Source organism: Cricetulus griseus, chromosome 2 (assembly GCF_003668045.3).
Source record: "Cricetulus griseus strain 17A/GY chromosome 2, alternate assembly CriGri-PICRH-1.0, whole genome shotgun sequence".
NCBI lineage: Eukaryota > Metazoa > Chordata > Mammalia > Rodentia > Cricetidae > Cricetulus > Cricetulus griseus.
The window spans coordinates 178,761,688-178,778,233 of record NC_048595.1 but is presented as its reverse complement, the minus strand read 5'-3'; the positions used below and the strand labels follow the sequence as shown (position 1 = coordinate 178,778,233).

Genomic DNA, 16,546 nt, shown 5'->3' with positions numbered 1-16,546 from the left:
AGATATCTGGGCATTCACCCAAGGTTATATTGGTCATACACACCAGTGAAAACATACTATTTTTATTTTTATTCTGCTAAAAGGGCATTATATTAAACCAGCTCCAAATAATTTTCCATAATACCCATAGGTTAAGGCATTGCTTAACCCTTATCATGGAAGCTCTAATTTGCATTAGATAATAATCAATACAAATATCCACGAGATGGTCAATACAATATGGTCAAGATGCATCGATAAATGTCCAGGCCCTTATGGAATATACATATTTCCACTTCCAAAGGCTTAGGAATGCTTGTGGAAGAATGGGTGAAAAGACTGTAAGAGCCAGAGCTGTAGATGAATACAAGGTAACAGTGTCTTCTGGACACAGCAAGACAACTATTCTTATAAACTGACTGTGGATGTGACAACATGTTTAAGACCTGTCAAGCCCAAGCCAGACTTAATGCCTGTATTAAGAGGTGAGCTCAGAATGACAAGAATTAAGGAAAATGAATCTACAATTGTGAAGAAATAAGGTTGTAGTCAGATTGGGTCAAATGGGTTGTTTCTTGTCTGAGACTAAAATTGGCATTGATACAGGACCACACCCAATATATAGTGTGAGTTTAGTTCAGGCTCCATTGTGGAGTCACACATCAGGAAATCAATTCTCAAGGGAAGCTGGCCAGACTAGCTAGTAAGCTGCTTCTCTTTGTCCCCCTTCTTTGCACAAGCCCCATTCCACAGTGTTATTTTAGGAAAGTCCGACTTCTTCTGCCAAGAAATGAAGTGTTGAGAGAATTACAAACAGCTGTTTATTTTATTTCACTTTCCTCTTCTTGGAAATGCAGTTAATTCTGAAAAGCAGCTGCATCCATGCTCTTCCATGATTGGCCAAAACACACTGATAGGAGATGGGCAGAAGCCAGAAGAGTATAAAAGTCCTATATAGGAGGAAAGGGTGGGTTTCATGAGAAGAGACTGGAGCACAGCGGACAGTGGTTCCTGCATCTGAACTGCACTGAGCACATACACTGGACTCAGGATTATCAGGTAAGGAGCAGGAGCATTCAGATGTAAATTCTAACCCTCACCATCTCTTTTCTCCCAAGACCTGAGAGGTGACAAGACATTTAGTAACATGCCTAAGAGTGGGGATCCTCAGCTTGGAAACTGGGGTGCTTTGGTGAAAGGTGGACAGGACAGTCTCATGGATGATCTCAGTCAGTCCTTCAAGTTGAGGTAGAGCTAAAGGAGTTGATATAGATGTTGGCTTTGGTAAAGCATGTCTAATTGTTTTGGCATGTTTCTTATTCCTCTCCTTAAAATGGCTGTAATGGATGTGACAGGTGGTAGAACATCTGCAGTGTGTGAGAGGTTGTTGTATCTCACTGGCATCTTGCTTACTAGTCCAGGGCCAATTGTTTCATTTCTTTAACCCATGGCCTCTGGCCTGTAGAGAACAGGTCTCTCGGCATGCTACTTCGGCTGTATCTGACTGAGGAAACCTGTGTCTGAAGAATCTTCTTCGCTGTTGTTTTCTTTAATGTAAATCAGGAGACATGGTCTCTCTACATCTATGAGGAACATGAGCTGTGTCAGGATGTGGTGACAGCTGTCATTTAGGCAGGTTTGCTTTTGTAATGCTTGCTGTATCACAGCCTTCTCCTTCCCTGTATTCATATTCAGGGGAAAGACATTGCAGAGGACTATCACACTGGAGTCTGATCAGTAATCTGAGACCTAGAACTGAAAGAAGGAGAGAAAAAAATGAAAGGATAGAACAGCATTTGTGCTTTCGGTGACATTGTCTGTGCCCTGTGGGTTATTGTCCACTTTAACAGTAAATCAGGCTGTGGCGTTTATTTAATCAGGTTTAGCTTCCCTTTGAGAACATTCTCTTTACACAACTCTTCCTGTCCTGTGCCTGCAGTCAGACTGAACAAAGTTCTGCAGCTCTGGTTTCATGCATAACTATCTCCATCTGTCCTGTAGATTGGACAGGGTAATCCTGTGCAGTGACTCTGTATGTGCTTGTGCTAAAATTTCAGTAGGATTATAAGCACATCCCTCTTGTGTATTAAACTGTTTTCTGCAGCCCCAGATTCTTGGGACCCACTGTTTATGAATGGACTAGACCTTCAATAACCTACTGACCAGGGAGATCTACAGAACAGGCACAAATGTTCACAAAAAATGTCTGGTATTTCCTCATAGTACCCATTCATTTTGATGATAAACCACCATAAACTGGTGGGTTGTTCATGAAGAAGTGAAAAAGACAAAGGCACAAGTGCTACTTGACATTCTTACACTGTGGGAAGTTGACAGCAACTGAATTCCGATGGGGACACATTCCATGGCAGCAAGCGCTGTGGAGAGACAGAAAAATAGTGATAGGATGGTGAATGACAGAGGCAGGTACAATTTTATATCCCAGTAGGGATGTCAATGCTAAAGCCTGCCTAACTGAAGCAGAACCCTGAGATTTGGTTAATTTATTAGCCATGCAACTACTGGAGCAGAACAACAGGGAGAGAAAGCAGCAACTATGTGCAAAGTCCTGAGATGAGAAGACTGCCCAAGATACCAGGGAGGCTGGAATCAGACACTAGATGCTCCAGAAGTGTAATAATAAACTTCATAGGTATGTTGTATGTATCATGTGCCCTGATTGCCTAATGACCATCCCAAAGTAAAGTGGGGATCTTTATGGGGCATCTCAGAATTAACTCTACATGATATGACTTCAGTGCATAATTGTGTTTGATCATCCATGTTATTGCTAGAACAATCACAGGAAATACAGTAAAGTCAATGACATAATCAATTCTGGAAATGAGGAGGTCTTGCAGAAGATAAAGTAGGAGGGATGATCAATTGTGAGTGGATTTGGAAACAGAGATTAACACTGTGAATTGATTTGCTATGGGTGAAACAAAAGAGGAGGCTCCAGGATGACAGTGGGAATTTGCTCATTCCCTGCTGATGGTGAAGTCCATTGTGCTGCCGTGGGAGTTTTTCTAGGCAGGTTTGCAGAGAATAAAGGTCAGAAATTTGAGAACTGAATTAAATATCTAACAATCAGACCCAGGGCTTGAATCCTGACAAGAAACGTATTTACCTTCTGAGTAATCTTGCTGAACTCGATACTCATATTTTTAGACAGGGACTCAAGTAGCCCAGGCTAGCCTCTAGCTGGCTATGTAGCAATGATGACCTGAAAGCATTGACTATCTTACCTCTAATCCCTGAGTTGCAGAATTACAGGGATCCCCAAGCAGCTGCATGGGTGAGTTGCTGGGGATTGAACCCAAGGTCTACTTCCTTCTGGAAAGGATCTCTACCAATTGACTTAATCTGTGATGCACAGCTCGATTTCTTTCATAAAATAAAACTTTAAAAGAAAGCAGTAAATCAAAATGATGACTTGTGGACTCTGAAATACTGTATGGAAAAAATGGATTTTAACATGGGTTCAAGAGGAAAGATTTAGTTATTTCAACTTTATATTCTTCATGAAGTGAGCAAGACAAAGGCACATTCTGTTACCTGAGGTTCACTTTACGGTGGGAGGGTGACAGCAAATGATCCTAGACACATACACATTATGTGGCAGTGAGGCTGTGGAGAGACAAAAAAAATGGAAAAGATGGTGAATGATGAGGCTGGGTACAATTTTATATCCCAGTGGTTATGTCAGTGCAGAAGCCTGCCTAATTGAAGCATAACCTAATGCACTGCATACCTAATGAACTTTCCCTGAGTGAAATGGGGATCCTTACAGTATTTCTTAGAATTGAGTTGACATGGCATGACTTCAGTGTCACTAGCATAACTCTGGCAGTTGAGTCATCCATGGTATTGCAACAACAGTCACAGGAAAGTTAGTAATGTCAATGACATCAAAACTGGTATTGAGGAGATCTTAAGGAAGGTAATGTAGATCCAACTTAAGTCTGTGAACTGATTTGATAGGGGTGAGACAGACAGAAGAGGCTCCAGGGTGACTTGGGAATTTTTGTTTCCTTAACTAATGGTGAGGTCCAATGTGCTGCCAAATAAAGTTAGAAATACGAGATATAAATTAGTTAAATACACAACATTCAAACTCAGGTCCTTAGGCCTGGCAGCAACTTATTTCCCAGCTGAGACATCCTGCTAGACTTGAAATTCATTTTTTGATACTGGGTCCCAATTAGCCTAGGTTAGCCTCTAACTCACTGTATACCAAGAATAATCTTGAAGTACTGACCCCAAAGTTCTACTTCCTGATTACCAGAATTTCTGGGATCTGCAAACACATGCATTTAATAAGCTGTGTGGGATTGGAGCTGAGGCATTTTTTTATGCTGGGAAAGCTCTCTACCAATTGACCAGTATCTACATTGAACAGTTAGATTGCTTTCATTGAAAAATGTTTAAAAGAAAACAGTGAATCTAAACGAGTACTTCAGAACACTTAAATATTGCACTTAACTAATGGATTTTTTGGCTTTTTATTTTTATTTAAATTAGAAACAAACTTGTTTTAAATGTCAATCCCAGTTCCCTCTCCCTCCCCTCCTCCCCTGCCCTCCACTATTCCCCACTTCTATCTCCTTTCTAATCCCCAGGGAGGGTGAAGTGTTCCATGGGGGATTCAAGAAATGGATTTTAACACTATCTTTATGTGTAAGGAACTTTATTATTATTGTAAGTTTATATTTTTTATGAAGATGAGCTCCAAGTCATGTAAAGGATATAAGGAAGGTAAATCTAGGCAAATACAGAATTATTTCAAGAAAACACGATAGCTGAACTTACTTAAAACCTTTATACAAACTTTTTTTGGTTCAAATTAGGAACAACCTTGCTTCACATGTCAATCCCTACTCTGTCTCCCTCCCCTCCCTTCCCCCTCCCTCGAACTTCACACCTGACCCCTATCCCATTCCCCTCCACTCCCCAGTCAGGGTAGAGCCCTTGATGAGGCCTCCCCAAAGTCCACCACTTCATCCTGGGTCAGGTCTGGGTGCTCCCCCATGTGAGAGAGCATCCCTTCATGTGGGATGGGCTCTCAAAGTCCCTTCTTACACCAGGGAAAAATACTGATCCACTACCAGGGGCCCCATAGAGTGTGAAGACCTCCTTTTTGACATCCATGTTTAGGGATCTGGATCAGTCCCCCGTGCTGGCCTCTCCAACAACAGTCTGGGGTCCATGTGCTCCCCCTTGTTCAGGCCAGCTGTTTCTATGGGTTTCACCAGCCTGGTACCGATCCCTTAGATCTTCATTCATCCCTCTCTGCAACTGGGTTCCAGAGTTCAGTTCAGTGTATATCTGTGCGTGTCTGCCTCTGTTTCCATCAGCAGCTGGATGAGGGCTCTAGGATGACATATAAAGTAGTCATCAGTCTCATTATAGGGGAAGGGCATTTAGGGTAGCCTCTCCACCATTGCCTAGATTGTCACTTGGAATCATCCTTGTAGATCTCCGGAAACCTCCCTGGTGTCAGATCTCTCCTCAGACATACAATGGCTCCCTCTGACATGGTATCTCTCACCCTGCTCTCCTCTATTCTTCCCCAAGTCAAGATTTCTGCTCCTACATATCCTCCTCTCCCCTCCTCTTCTCCTCCTTTCTTTCTGCCAGCTCCCTTTCCCCAACCCTCATGCTCTATTATAGAACTACAGTCCAGAAAACAGCTTGGTATTGGCACAAAAATAGACAGGTAGACCAATGGAATAGAGTTGAAAACCCTGATATTTAAAACCCACATACCTATGAACACTTCATTTTTGACAAACAATCTAAATTTATATGTTGGAACAAAGAGAACACCTTCAACAAATGGTGCTGGCATAACTGGCTGCAGACATGTAGATGACTGCAGATAGGCCTAGGTCCATTGCCAGGCAGAAAACTTAAGTCAAAATAGATCAAAGACCTCAACATAAATCCAGCCACACTGAAACTATTAGAAGACAAAGTGGGAAATACCCTTGAATTAATTGGTAGAGGAGACAACTTCCTGAACATTAAGACAGTAGCACAGACACTGAGATCAACAATTGATAAATGGGACCTACTGAAACAGAGAAACTTCTGTAAGGCAAAGGAAACAGTCAGCAAGACAAAACGGCAGCCAAAAGACATGGAAAATATATTCACCAAGCCCACATATGACAGAGGGCTGATCTCAAAAATATACAAAGAACTCAAGAAACTCATCTCCAAAACACCAAACAATCCAATTAAAAAGTAGGGAACAGAACTAAATAGAAAATTCTCAATAGAGGAATCTAAAATGGCTGAAATACACATAAGAAAGAGTTCAACATCCTTAGCCATCAGGAAAATGCAAATCAAAACAACTCTGAGATACCATCTTACACCTGTTAGAATGGCCAAAATCAAAAACACCAATGACAGTTTAGGCTAGAGAGGATGTGGAAAGGGGAACACTTCTCCACTGTTGGTGGGAGTGCCAACTCTTACAGCCACTTTTGAAATCAGTATGGCAACTCCTCAAGAAAATGGGAATGAGTCTACCACAAGATGCAGCAATTCCACTCTTAGGCATATACCCTAAAGAATCACATTCATACAACAAGGACATATGTTCAACGATGTTCATAGAACTTTGGTTGGAAAATCTTTTCCCAAACCTTTACTCTGAGGTAATGCCTGTCTTTAATGTTGAGGTGTGTTTCTTGTATACAGAAGAAGGATGGATTCTGTCTTCATATCCATTCTGTTAGCCTGTATCATTTATAGGCAGGTTAAGACCATTGACATTGAGGGATATTAATGTCCATTGATTGTTGGTTCTTGTTTGTTTTGGATTTATTGTTGGTGGTGTCATTGTGTGTGGATTTCACCCTCCTGTTTCTTTTCATGTTTGGTAAAACTGAATTATCTATTGCCTATGTTTTTGTGAGTGTAGTTATCATCCTTGGGTTGGAGTTTTGCTTCCAGAACTTTCTGTAGTGCTGGATTTGTGGATATGTATTGTTTAAGTGTGGTTTTGTCATAGAATATCTTGTTTTCTCCATCTATAGTGATTGAAAGTGTTGCTGGGTGCAATAGTCTGGGTTGGCATCCATGCTCCCTTAGTGTTTGTAAGATATCTATCCAGGACTTCTGGCTTTCAAAGTTTCCATTGAGAAGTCGGGTTTGAATCTGATAGGTCTGCCTTTATATGTTACTTGGCCTTTTTCCATTACTGCTCTTAATATTTTCTCTTTATTCTGTAGGTTTGTTGTTTTGATTATTGTGAGGAGCCGCACTCACATTCGCCATTACAAGATGGCGCTGACATCAGCTTCCGGATCAAATAAACAACGTTGGTGCGCATGTGCCCAGTGTTTTTCCACTTGCCTAGTCTTGCCACATATAGGGTGATGAGTCATCCACCTATCCCAGCTGTACACGCACTGCTCGGAGCTTATGAGCCTTATAAGGGGACGGGATTCTTGGCTCGGGGTTTCCCTAATCGGAAGCTGACCATCTGTCTCTCAAGATGCATTAAAGCTTTACTGCAGACGGATCTGAGTGTCCTGTGTCATTCTTGCTGGCGAGACAATCGAGCGGGACAGATTATTATGTGTCAAGGAGACTTCAATTTGTGGTCCAGTCTGTTGGGTGTTTTGTAAGCTTCTTGTACTTTCATAGGCATATCCTTCTGTAGGTTGGGGAAGGTTTCTTCTATGATTTTGTTGAATATGTTTTCTGTACGTTTGAGCTGCATTTCTTCACCTTCTTCTATACCTATTATTCTTAGGTTCAGCCTTTTCACGGAGTGCCATATTTCCTGGATAATTTGTGTTAAGGATTTGTTGGACTTGAGATTTTCTTTTTTCAATGAGTGCATATCCTCTAGCGAGGCTTCAGCAACTGAGATTCTCTCTTCCATCTCTTGTATTCTATTGGTTATGCTCACATCTTTAGTTCTTGATCGTTTATCCAGTCTTTCCATTTCTAGCATCACCTCATTCTGTGTATTCTTTATTGCTTGTATTTCAGCTTTCATGCCTTAAACTGTTTGGAGTGCTTCCTTCACTTGTTTGGTTGTTTTTTCTTGGCTTTCTTTAGATTCTACAATAGAATTGTTTACTTCTTGAAATTTTTGGTTTCTTTTCCTCTATTTCATGTAATTTTTGGCTTGTTTTTTCTCCTATTTCTTTAAGGCATTTTCTTGTTTCCTCTTTAAAGGTCTCTATCATCTTCCTAAGATAATTTTTGAGGTCCATCTCTTCTTCATCCTCTGTGTTGGGCTTCTCAGATCGTGCTGTTGTGGAGTCCCTAGATTCTGGTGCTGTCATATTGGTCTTTCTGTTGTTGAGTGTGTTCTCATTCTGTCTTCTTCCCATCTCTTCTTCCAGTGGGTACAGGTGGGGTCTCTCTATCTCCTCTTATCACCTGGTGGTGTGTGTGGGCCAAGACTTGAATGTCCGTCGCTCTGGATGGTCTTCCCTCTCCTGGTAGTCTCCTTCCTCCGGTTGACAGGGAAGGAAGACTGAGGTGTTTCCAGACTCACGGAGCTCCTCCCTGCCTGGGCAGGTACACTCTAAGCAGGAGCAGGCCCAGAGAAATCCGATGTGACGGGGACTTTGGGAAGGAGTAGGGCTGGAACAGAGGGTACAATCACCTCCTACTGAGAACTTTTGAAAACATAAATAAAAGAGACAAAATAGATTTCAGTAATAATTGGAGGGATTTGGCATCAATTAATAACTAATGTCAATTTTCACTCATGGTTACTGATTTCTCAGTGTACAAAGCTAGACTATGTTAAGTTTCCATTCATTTGAAAGCACATACTAAAGGAAGTGTGCACAGATGCATACAATATCTTGGATTTTTATACAAAACTGCAGTCATGGTAGAGGCAACATGGTTGTTCTTGTTTTTGTAGTTGGTGGTGCTGACTAAGGAGTCGTACAAATTTTTATTTTATTTTCTCTTATTTAACTTGAGTTTCCATTTTTCAAAATTAAGGGTTTAATTGAGAGCTAGTAGAAATTTGCTCTAGTTTCCTTTCTATTGAGTTTCCTTTCTATTGCTTTTGTAAACATCATGACCAAAGACATTTTGAAAAGAAAATGTTGAAAAGAAAATGGCCTAAAACATTCTGTTCACAGTCTGTCTTTGAGGGAAGTCAGGATAGAAAATCAGCAGAGGTCAAGGAAAAGAATATGGGAGATTGCTGTATGCTGCCTTGCTCCTCATAGTTCAATAATGCTTTCTTAAATTACCCAGAACCACCATCAAAGAGTGGCACCACCCACAGTAGGATGGGACTTCCCACATCAATCCTCAATCAACAAAACACTCCATGGGCATTCCCCAAGTCCAAAAAGATGGGGGCAATTCCTCAAATGAGACTTTCTCCTCCAAAAGGACTATAATTTGTATCTGATTGAAAAAAATCAGCAAAATATATATGGGAGCTAGTCAATATTAGAATGTAACTAACGCTGAAACATAGTGAAGGAACATAATAGTAAGCACAAAAGCACCTTTGATCTCTTGCAACTTATTCTTCTTTCCTTCTTTCAGTGACTTAAAAATCACAATAATGGGACAGTCCTCCTCTGAAACAGCTAAGGATGAAGGCCATGGAGATTTGTTGCCCAGTTTCACTGCATATTTTAAGAAGATGAAAAGAGGAAACAAAATCATTTCTCAGGAAACCATCCGTTCAATTGAGCTACATCTGAAAAAGGGAAATATTCAGGGAGCAAACTCTGTAATCAGTAATGCATTAAAAAATATTGATAGTGCCCCAATAAACATTGCTGTGACAGGAGAGTCTGGAGCAGGGAAGTCCAGCTTCATCAATGCCCTGAGGGGGGTTGGAACTGAAGACGAAGGAGCAGCTGAAGTTGGGGTAATAGAGACGACTATGGTGAGAACTCCATACAAACACCCCAAAATTAAAAGTTTGACTTTATGGGACCTGCCTGGCATTGGAACTATGAACTTTCCACCAGAAGAATATCTGGAGAAAATGGAATTCCAAGAGTATGACTTCTTCGTTCTTCTTTCTGCCACACGTTTTACAAAACATGAACTAGACCTTGCAAAAGCAATCAGATCTATGAAAAAGAATTACTACTTTGTGAGAACCAAGGTGGATATGGATTTAGACAATGAAAAGAAATCCAAACCACGTACATTTGACAGAGAAAAGATCCTGCAGAAGATGCGAAGCTACTGTGAGAGCACCTTTAGTCAGAATAACATGGATGTACCACAGATTTTTTTGATTTCAAACAGTGATTTGTCTGACTATGATTTTCAAGTCCTGATGGATTCACTGATAAACGATCTTCCTGCTCAGAAATGCCACAATTTTACACTTTCCATTAGTAATATTACAGAGGCAGCCATTGACAGAAAGCACGAGTCTATGCAGCAGTATATCTGGCTGGAAGCCTTCAAGTCTGGACTTCTGGCTACTCTTCCTGCAGTGGGCATCCTCAGGGATGATGTGGAGAAGCTGAAGGTGAAGTTAAAGCACTATCAAGAAATCTTTGGAGTGGATGATGAATCCCTGGAAGTCATGGCTAAGGATTTAAAAGTGTCTGTTGAACAACTGAAAAAAATCATTAAATCTCCTTATTTGTTGGAAACTAAGAAAGAAGAAACATCAAGAGAAATGTTTTTGAAATATGTTGAGAAATTTGCCTCAGCTACTGGTGGGCCTCTTGCTACAGGTCTTTACTTTAGGAAAACCTTTTACTTGCATCATCTCTTCCTTGACACTGTGGCTGAAGATGCCAAAGTTCTCCTTAGACAGACATACTTAAAAAATTAGTTCAAACTTACTTCACCCACAGCTACTGAACATGAACATCAAAGGGTTAATACCAGGAATCAGTAGATAAATTTCCCCCTTGTGTATTTTCTTTATACTATCAATCCATTTCCACCATTGGAAAACCTAAAGATAAGGAACATGAGTCTTAATATGTCAGAGTCAGACAGTCCAAATCCCTCTTTACCACTCTGCCTCCCTCTTTTTCGCTCCACCCTACCTGCACACTTGAACACACACACACAAAAAAAAAAAAACATGTGCCCATATATGACACATGTGCAAGGACACACATGTGCAAGGACACACACAAACATATGAATATGTGTTTTGTAGCTATTTCCCCCTAATCAAAATATTCTAATGAAAACTCAGGAAGTTAGAGTCTCTTGCCATGCATGAGTGAGGACCAGAGTTCACTTCCCAGAACCCACATAAATGCTGAGTTGGGGTAGAAGCCACTTTGTACTTCCACACTCAGAAGCAGACACAGTGGAAGCACGGAGCAAGCTGGCTTCCTAGACTGTAGATCTGCAAGCCTGGCATGCAGTGAGAGAACTTGGCTTGATGAAAAAGGTAGAAATTAACTGAGGACAAGACCCAACATAAGTCTGACATGCCCACACATATGCAAACATGTATACCCTAAAAAAGGATACAAGTTACATATGAAGTAAAATAAACCTCAGGAAGTAAATAAAACATCACAAGTCTTAGAAAGTACAGGAAAATAACAGGCTCATGAAGCTCTCCTCAAGATTATATGGGCAAAAAGCATTCTGCATGAATTGGGATTTCAGAGAAGCCAAAGTGCCTGTAAATCATGCAGGAGCACTCCATGACAGCAGGAGTGGAGAATCATTGCCTTGCTGAGGTGAGCTTTTCAGGGATGAAGCAGCCTCTGATTGGTCAGTGTTACTGTAAGTAACTCTCACTCTAATAAACTCACTCATGCAAAACTAGACTAGAAAGATGGTTCTTTGGTCTGTTTCTGGGTACCTAGGTGGGGTGAACAGGTGTTCATTTGTGTCTCCCCATTAAATATCATACAATAAAATTGATGTATTGAACAGGGACCAAACGAAGCATAGATGAATTAATGAGGACTTACAATGGATGCTTAGATATGGAAGTGAGGCTGTCCATGTGATTTGTCCCCTCAATTCCATACCCAGACATACCTGAATAGAAACTAGACACACAGGGGTATGTAGGGAACAGTAAGCCACGCCTATTAGAGGCTGGCTACAGGTGTCTGATCATGCCTTTCAAGGCGTGGTCAAGGTGTGGTCATGAAGAGGAGGCATGGTCTCTTAAGGGGATGCAGAGCACATGAAAGCCCCTTCTCCCTGACCTCGCTGCTCTGCTGCCCTGGGCTCACTCCAGCTTGCATTTGGTTGGTATTTATCTCAATAAAGCTATCTTGACCTCACGGATTACAGATCGTCTCTTGTGGTCACACAATTGGGGTAGATCATGGTGGGTTGTTAGGACAGAGAATCCTACCCATTGTAGGTAGCGGGGAGTACATACAGCCCAACTGGGCCTGGGTAATGTCCTCACATGGTATGTACAGTCTTAAAATGGGGAGTTGCATGCATAATACATGCAGCGGGAGGTCCTAGGTTGCTCAGAGCACTATCAGAAGAGGAGTGTATGTAAAAACCAAACCAAGTGGAAACCCAGGATGCTAAGCTATCCTCGTGTGCTTTCCTGCCTGAAGGGAATGACAGAGGGCAATAAAAAGTTCTAATAAAACCTTAGTAAACTCACTGGCTCATTAGACGAGACATGGGTAGAATCTCCTTTTTACCAATAACCTAGGCTGATAGAGGCCAACAGAGACTAAACCAAAAACCAGAGATCCTACCTGGATCTCTGATCTAGGCCCTAAGCATATATTTTCTAGTTGTGTAGCTTCATCTTTTCTGGAACTCCTAACATGGGAGCAGGGACTGTCTCTAACTCTTTTTGCCTGCTTTGGGGACCCTTTTCCTCAAACTTGGTTTTTTGTCCAGTGTCAATAGGAGGGAAGGTGCCTAGAAATACTGAAACTTGATGTCCATATTTAGTTGATATCCACAGCAAGCCTGGCCTGTTTTGGAGAGAAATAGAAGAGAACAGGATGGGAGGGGAAAGGGGAGGAGAAGACATGGAATGGGAGGGGAAGAAGGAAGGGAACTGTGGTTTTGATGTAAAAAGCAAAATAATAATAATAATAATAATAATGGCAATAATAAAAGAGGTATCATGGTCATGGTGTCTCTTCACAGCAATAGAAATCCTAAATAAGACATGTAATTCATAATATTTATTTATTTCCACATACTGAACTACCCTTGCACATCAAAGAAAGGCATTGAAGAGGACACTAAAAGATCACAAGACTTCTCTTGAGCATGGATTAGAGTGACATTTCTGGAATAAAGCCAGCTTGATATGGTTGAATCAACTTTTTGACAAGGTGTAAATTCAGCATTTTATTGAAAAAGTTTAATCTAAGTTCATCAGAGAACATGATCTAAAATTCCTCTTTTGTTGTGTCTATATCTGCTTTTGTATCAGGGTAATACTAGCTTCAGATTAAAGAGAATGGCAATGTCTCTTCCTTTCCCATCTCATACAACACTGTACTGCTTTAAGGCAACCTGCCTTCCCCTTTGGTGCTCAGACAATAAATAAACACAGACTCTATGGAAGCATTCTGACTCATCAGCAACCCCCTTTTAAAACTTACAAGTAATTCCCTTAGCATGGAGACAAAGAAAGGCTTACCGTATATCCCTGTGGCTCAGGGAGATGCCTTGGCCACAGCTTTCACCCTTAATGCTGACAGGGTGTGAGCACCCATCACTGCAAACACTGTGAGGTGATATGTCTGGTCCTATGGAGAGATACTATCTCTTCTCCTTCTGGAACTGACCCTGCAGTATCTCCATGGGCAGAAATGTCCCATCTTTACATAGTGACAACTTATCCTTGGGTGGGAGTGCATCTTTCATGAGGAAGATTCCAGAGAACCAATAATGCCTGTTCTTTCTGCAAGTGGATGCAGCAAGTCCTTCTCACACTAGAGGTAGAGCAGGACAGTGAAAAGGAATCGCTGAAGCTGGCATGAAATGCCCACCCTTGGATGTTCTTTCTCCATGGTTTCCTAATTTACCTCAGGGTTGCTCTTGCTGTCTCCAGATGTCCAAGGAAGGGAAGCCCACCTTGGTTTTGACAAAGGCAATTTTTTTTCTCAGTAGAGAGATACATTTTAGTTTTGGTTTTGTTTGGTTTTTGTTTTTTGTTGTTTTGTTTTGGTTTTTTTGTTTTTGTTTTTGTTTTTGTTTTTGTTCGTTTGATTGTTTTGGTTTTTTGAGACAGGGTTTATCTGTATTGTTTTGGAGCCTGTCCTGGAACTTGCTCTGTAGACCAGGCTGGCCTCGAACTCACAGAGATCTGACTGCCTCTGGCTCCCGAGTGCTGGGATTAAAGGTGTGTGCCACCAAGCGAGGCTATGTTTTAGTTTCACATGAAGAAAGTCAAACAAATTTGAGATTGGTAAGTGGAAAAAAGCTATAAAAAGGAAGGCAGACAATAAGTAGTCACTACTCCAACTGAGCAAAGATTGTGGCTTGAAAGATTGGAAATGTTGAAATGTAAACGTTTCTGTGCAGTTGATGCAGTGTGGGGCTGGAATACAGGGGTCATCTAGTCTCCTGTCCACACCAGTGACTCATCCTTTTGTGTTTAACCTCTTTTCCTTACAAGCCCTTCACCTCAGAGAGGGGGTTCTGAGTGAAGACTCCCTCCCTGTTTCAGTGGATACTGAGAAACTATTAAACAGTGGGAAAGCCTCACTGTTCTAATTATTATACCTTCCTTTGTTCCGTAGGTACAGATGTTCAATACAGTGCACATAAGATTTTCTCAGTAACATTAGTTTCCGTAGCTCTAAACTCTTGATCAGTTTGCACACCGTTATGAGGTTCTGACTGGTTGTGCGCTAGGAGGGTCTGGGCTAGAATTCAGGCATTTATACTTCTGCTGAATTATTCCAGAGCCTCGACAGAGTTGCTTGTAGATGGGATTTATTTCTTCATATTTAAAAAACCCATTTAGGAATGATCTACAAAGTGAAAGTGAGAAGGAGTAGAAATTATTTTTTAGTGAAGATTTTGGTCCACAAGTCATCAAGTGGCAGTGGACTCACCAGTTTCTTAGGCTGGCAATTGTCATTTGTTCAGAGGAGGGGAGGGAAAGAGAGAGGGAGGGAGGGAGAGAAAGAGAGTTTGTTAAGAAACTCAAGGTAGACTTCCATCATATTAATGAGGGACATGCCTATTGGCCAGTTTCTTGATTGAGGATTGATGTGGGAGTTCCCAGCCACTGTGGGTAGTACCATCCCTGAACAGGTGGTCTTGGGTTGCATAATAATGTAAATAATGTAACTATGGGGAACAAGCCAGTAAGCAGGACTCTCCCCTTGTTTTTCAACTGAGACTTCCTCTACCAAGAGGAACCTAATTTGTATCTTGTTGACATAAAATAACCAGCACAACACATATGGAAACTAGCCAACATCATAACATAACTGAGGCTACAGCATAAAGAACACAGTGCTAAGGACAAATGCATCTTATATTGAGGTCCTTAGTACACATGGACTAGATTTTTGTGAGCAGTGAGAGATGAGAATATAACTTTGTTCTTCTACATATAGCTCTCCAATTTCCCAGCACTGTGAGTTGAAGATGTTCATTTCATTGTTTTGTGTGTCTTTGTGGAAAATCAGATGGTTGTAGTTGTATGTCCTTGTAACTGGGTTCTCTGCTCTATAGCAGAGATCTGTGACTCTGCTTTTGTGTCAGTGCCATGCTGTTTTTATTACTATGTCTCTGTAGTGTAACTTGAAAACAGATTTGTCAATACCTCCAACAATATGCTTTTTATACAGGTTTGCTTTGGCTGTCAAGGCTTCCCTGTGCTTCCATAGGAATTGTAGGATGTTTTTCTGTCTCTGTGAAGAAAGACATTAGAATTTTCACTGGGATTCCATTGACTCTGTAGATTGCTTCCAATAAAAGTGCCATTTTCACAATATTGCTTCTTCTAATCCATAATCATGGAGAAATTGTTCCATCTATCAGGGTCTTCTTCAATGTCTTTCTCAAATGTTTTAGTTTCATATCCTTGGTTAGAGTCATTCCATAGAATTTCTTTTCCTGCATTTCTTCTTTTTTAAAGGCAATTATGATGGGATTGTTTCCCAATTTATTTTATCTTTCCACTTTGCTGATAATTTCTCTCAGGGTGAACTTTGTTGTAATCAAACTTCAGTTTTTTATTGGAACCTTATGAGGTGAGGGTAAACATTGATTGGTCCTCCCAAAAATAGAAAATTGTTGTAACAAAGCCATACACAAAAAAGTAAAAGTAAATGCATAAAACCCATATTAAAAGCTGTAAGAAAAAGCTAAATTCAAAAGGGCAAACATATCAAAATTACATCAAGTCTCTCATTATCAACCATAAATGACAGAAAATGTGGAATGATGTACTTCAAACACTAACTGTAAATAATTGCCACTTAATATTGCTATATCCACAAAGCTATCTTTTAAATTTGGCAGAAAATTAAAAACATTTTAAGACAAGCACAAACTCTGACAGTGAAAATAGATTTACCACAAGAGCCAGCTGTGTCTCTCAAAGAAATATTCACAAGAATTATGTATCCAACTACAGAGCTACTTGTGAATCCAGGTTCAT

General features: G+C 40.7%; 1 protein-coding gene across 1 annotated transcript; it reads left to right on the top strand.

The window, feature by feature from the left end:
- The first annotated feature begins 837 nt into the window (after positions 1-837).
- LOC100760047 (interferon-inducible GTPase 1) lies at positions 838-11,753 on the top strand. The gene is made up of 2 exons (XM_027400953.2): positions 838-1,038; positions 9,529-11,753. The coding sequence occupies exon 2, from the start codon at positions 9,548-9,550 to the stop codon at positions 10,787-10,789; it is 1,242 nt and encodes a 413-aa protein (XP_027256754.1). The 5' UTR covers positions 838-1,038; positions 9,529-9,547; the 3' UTR covers positions 10,790-11,753.
- Positions 11,754-16,546: the final 4,793 nt, after the last annotated feature.

Coding starts and splice junctions, on each gene's coding strand:
- LOC100760047 (XM_027400953.2), top strand. CDS start 9,548: ATGGGACAGTCCTCCTCTGAAACAGCTAAGGATGAAGGCCATGGAGAT.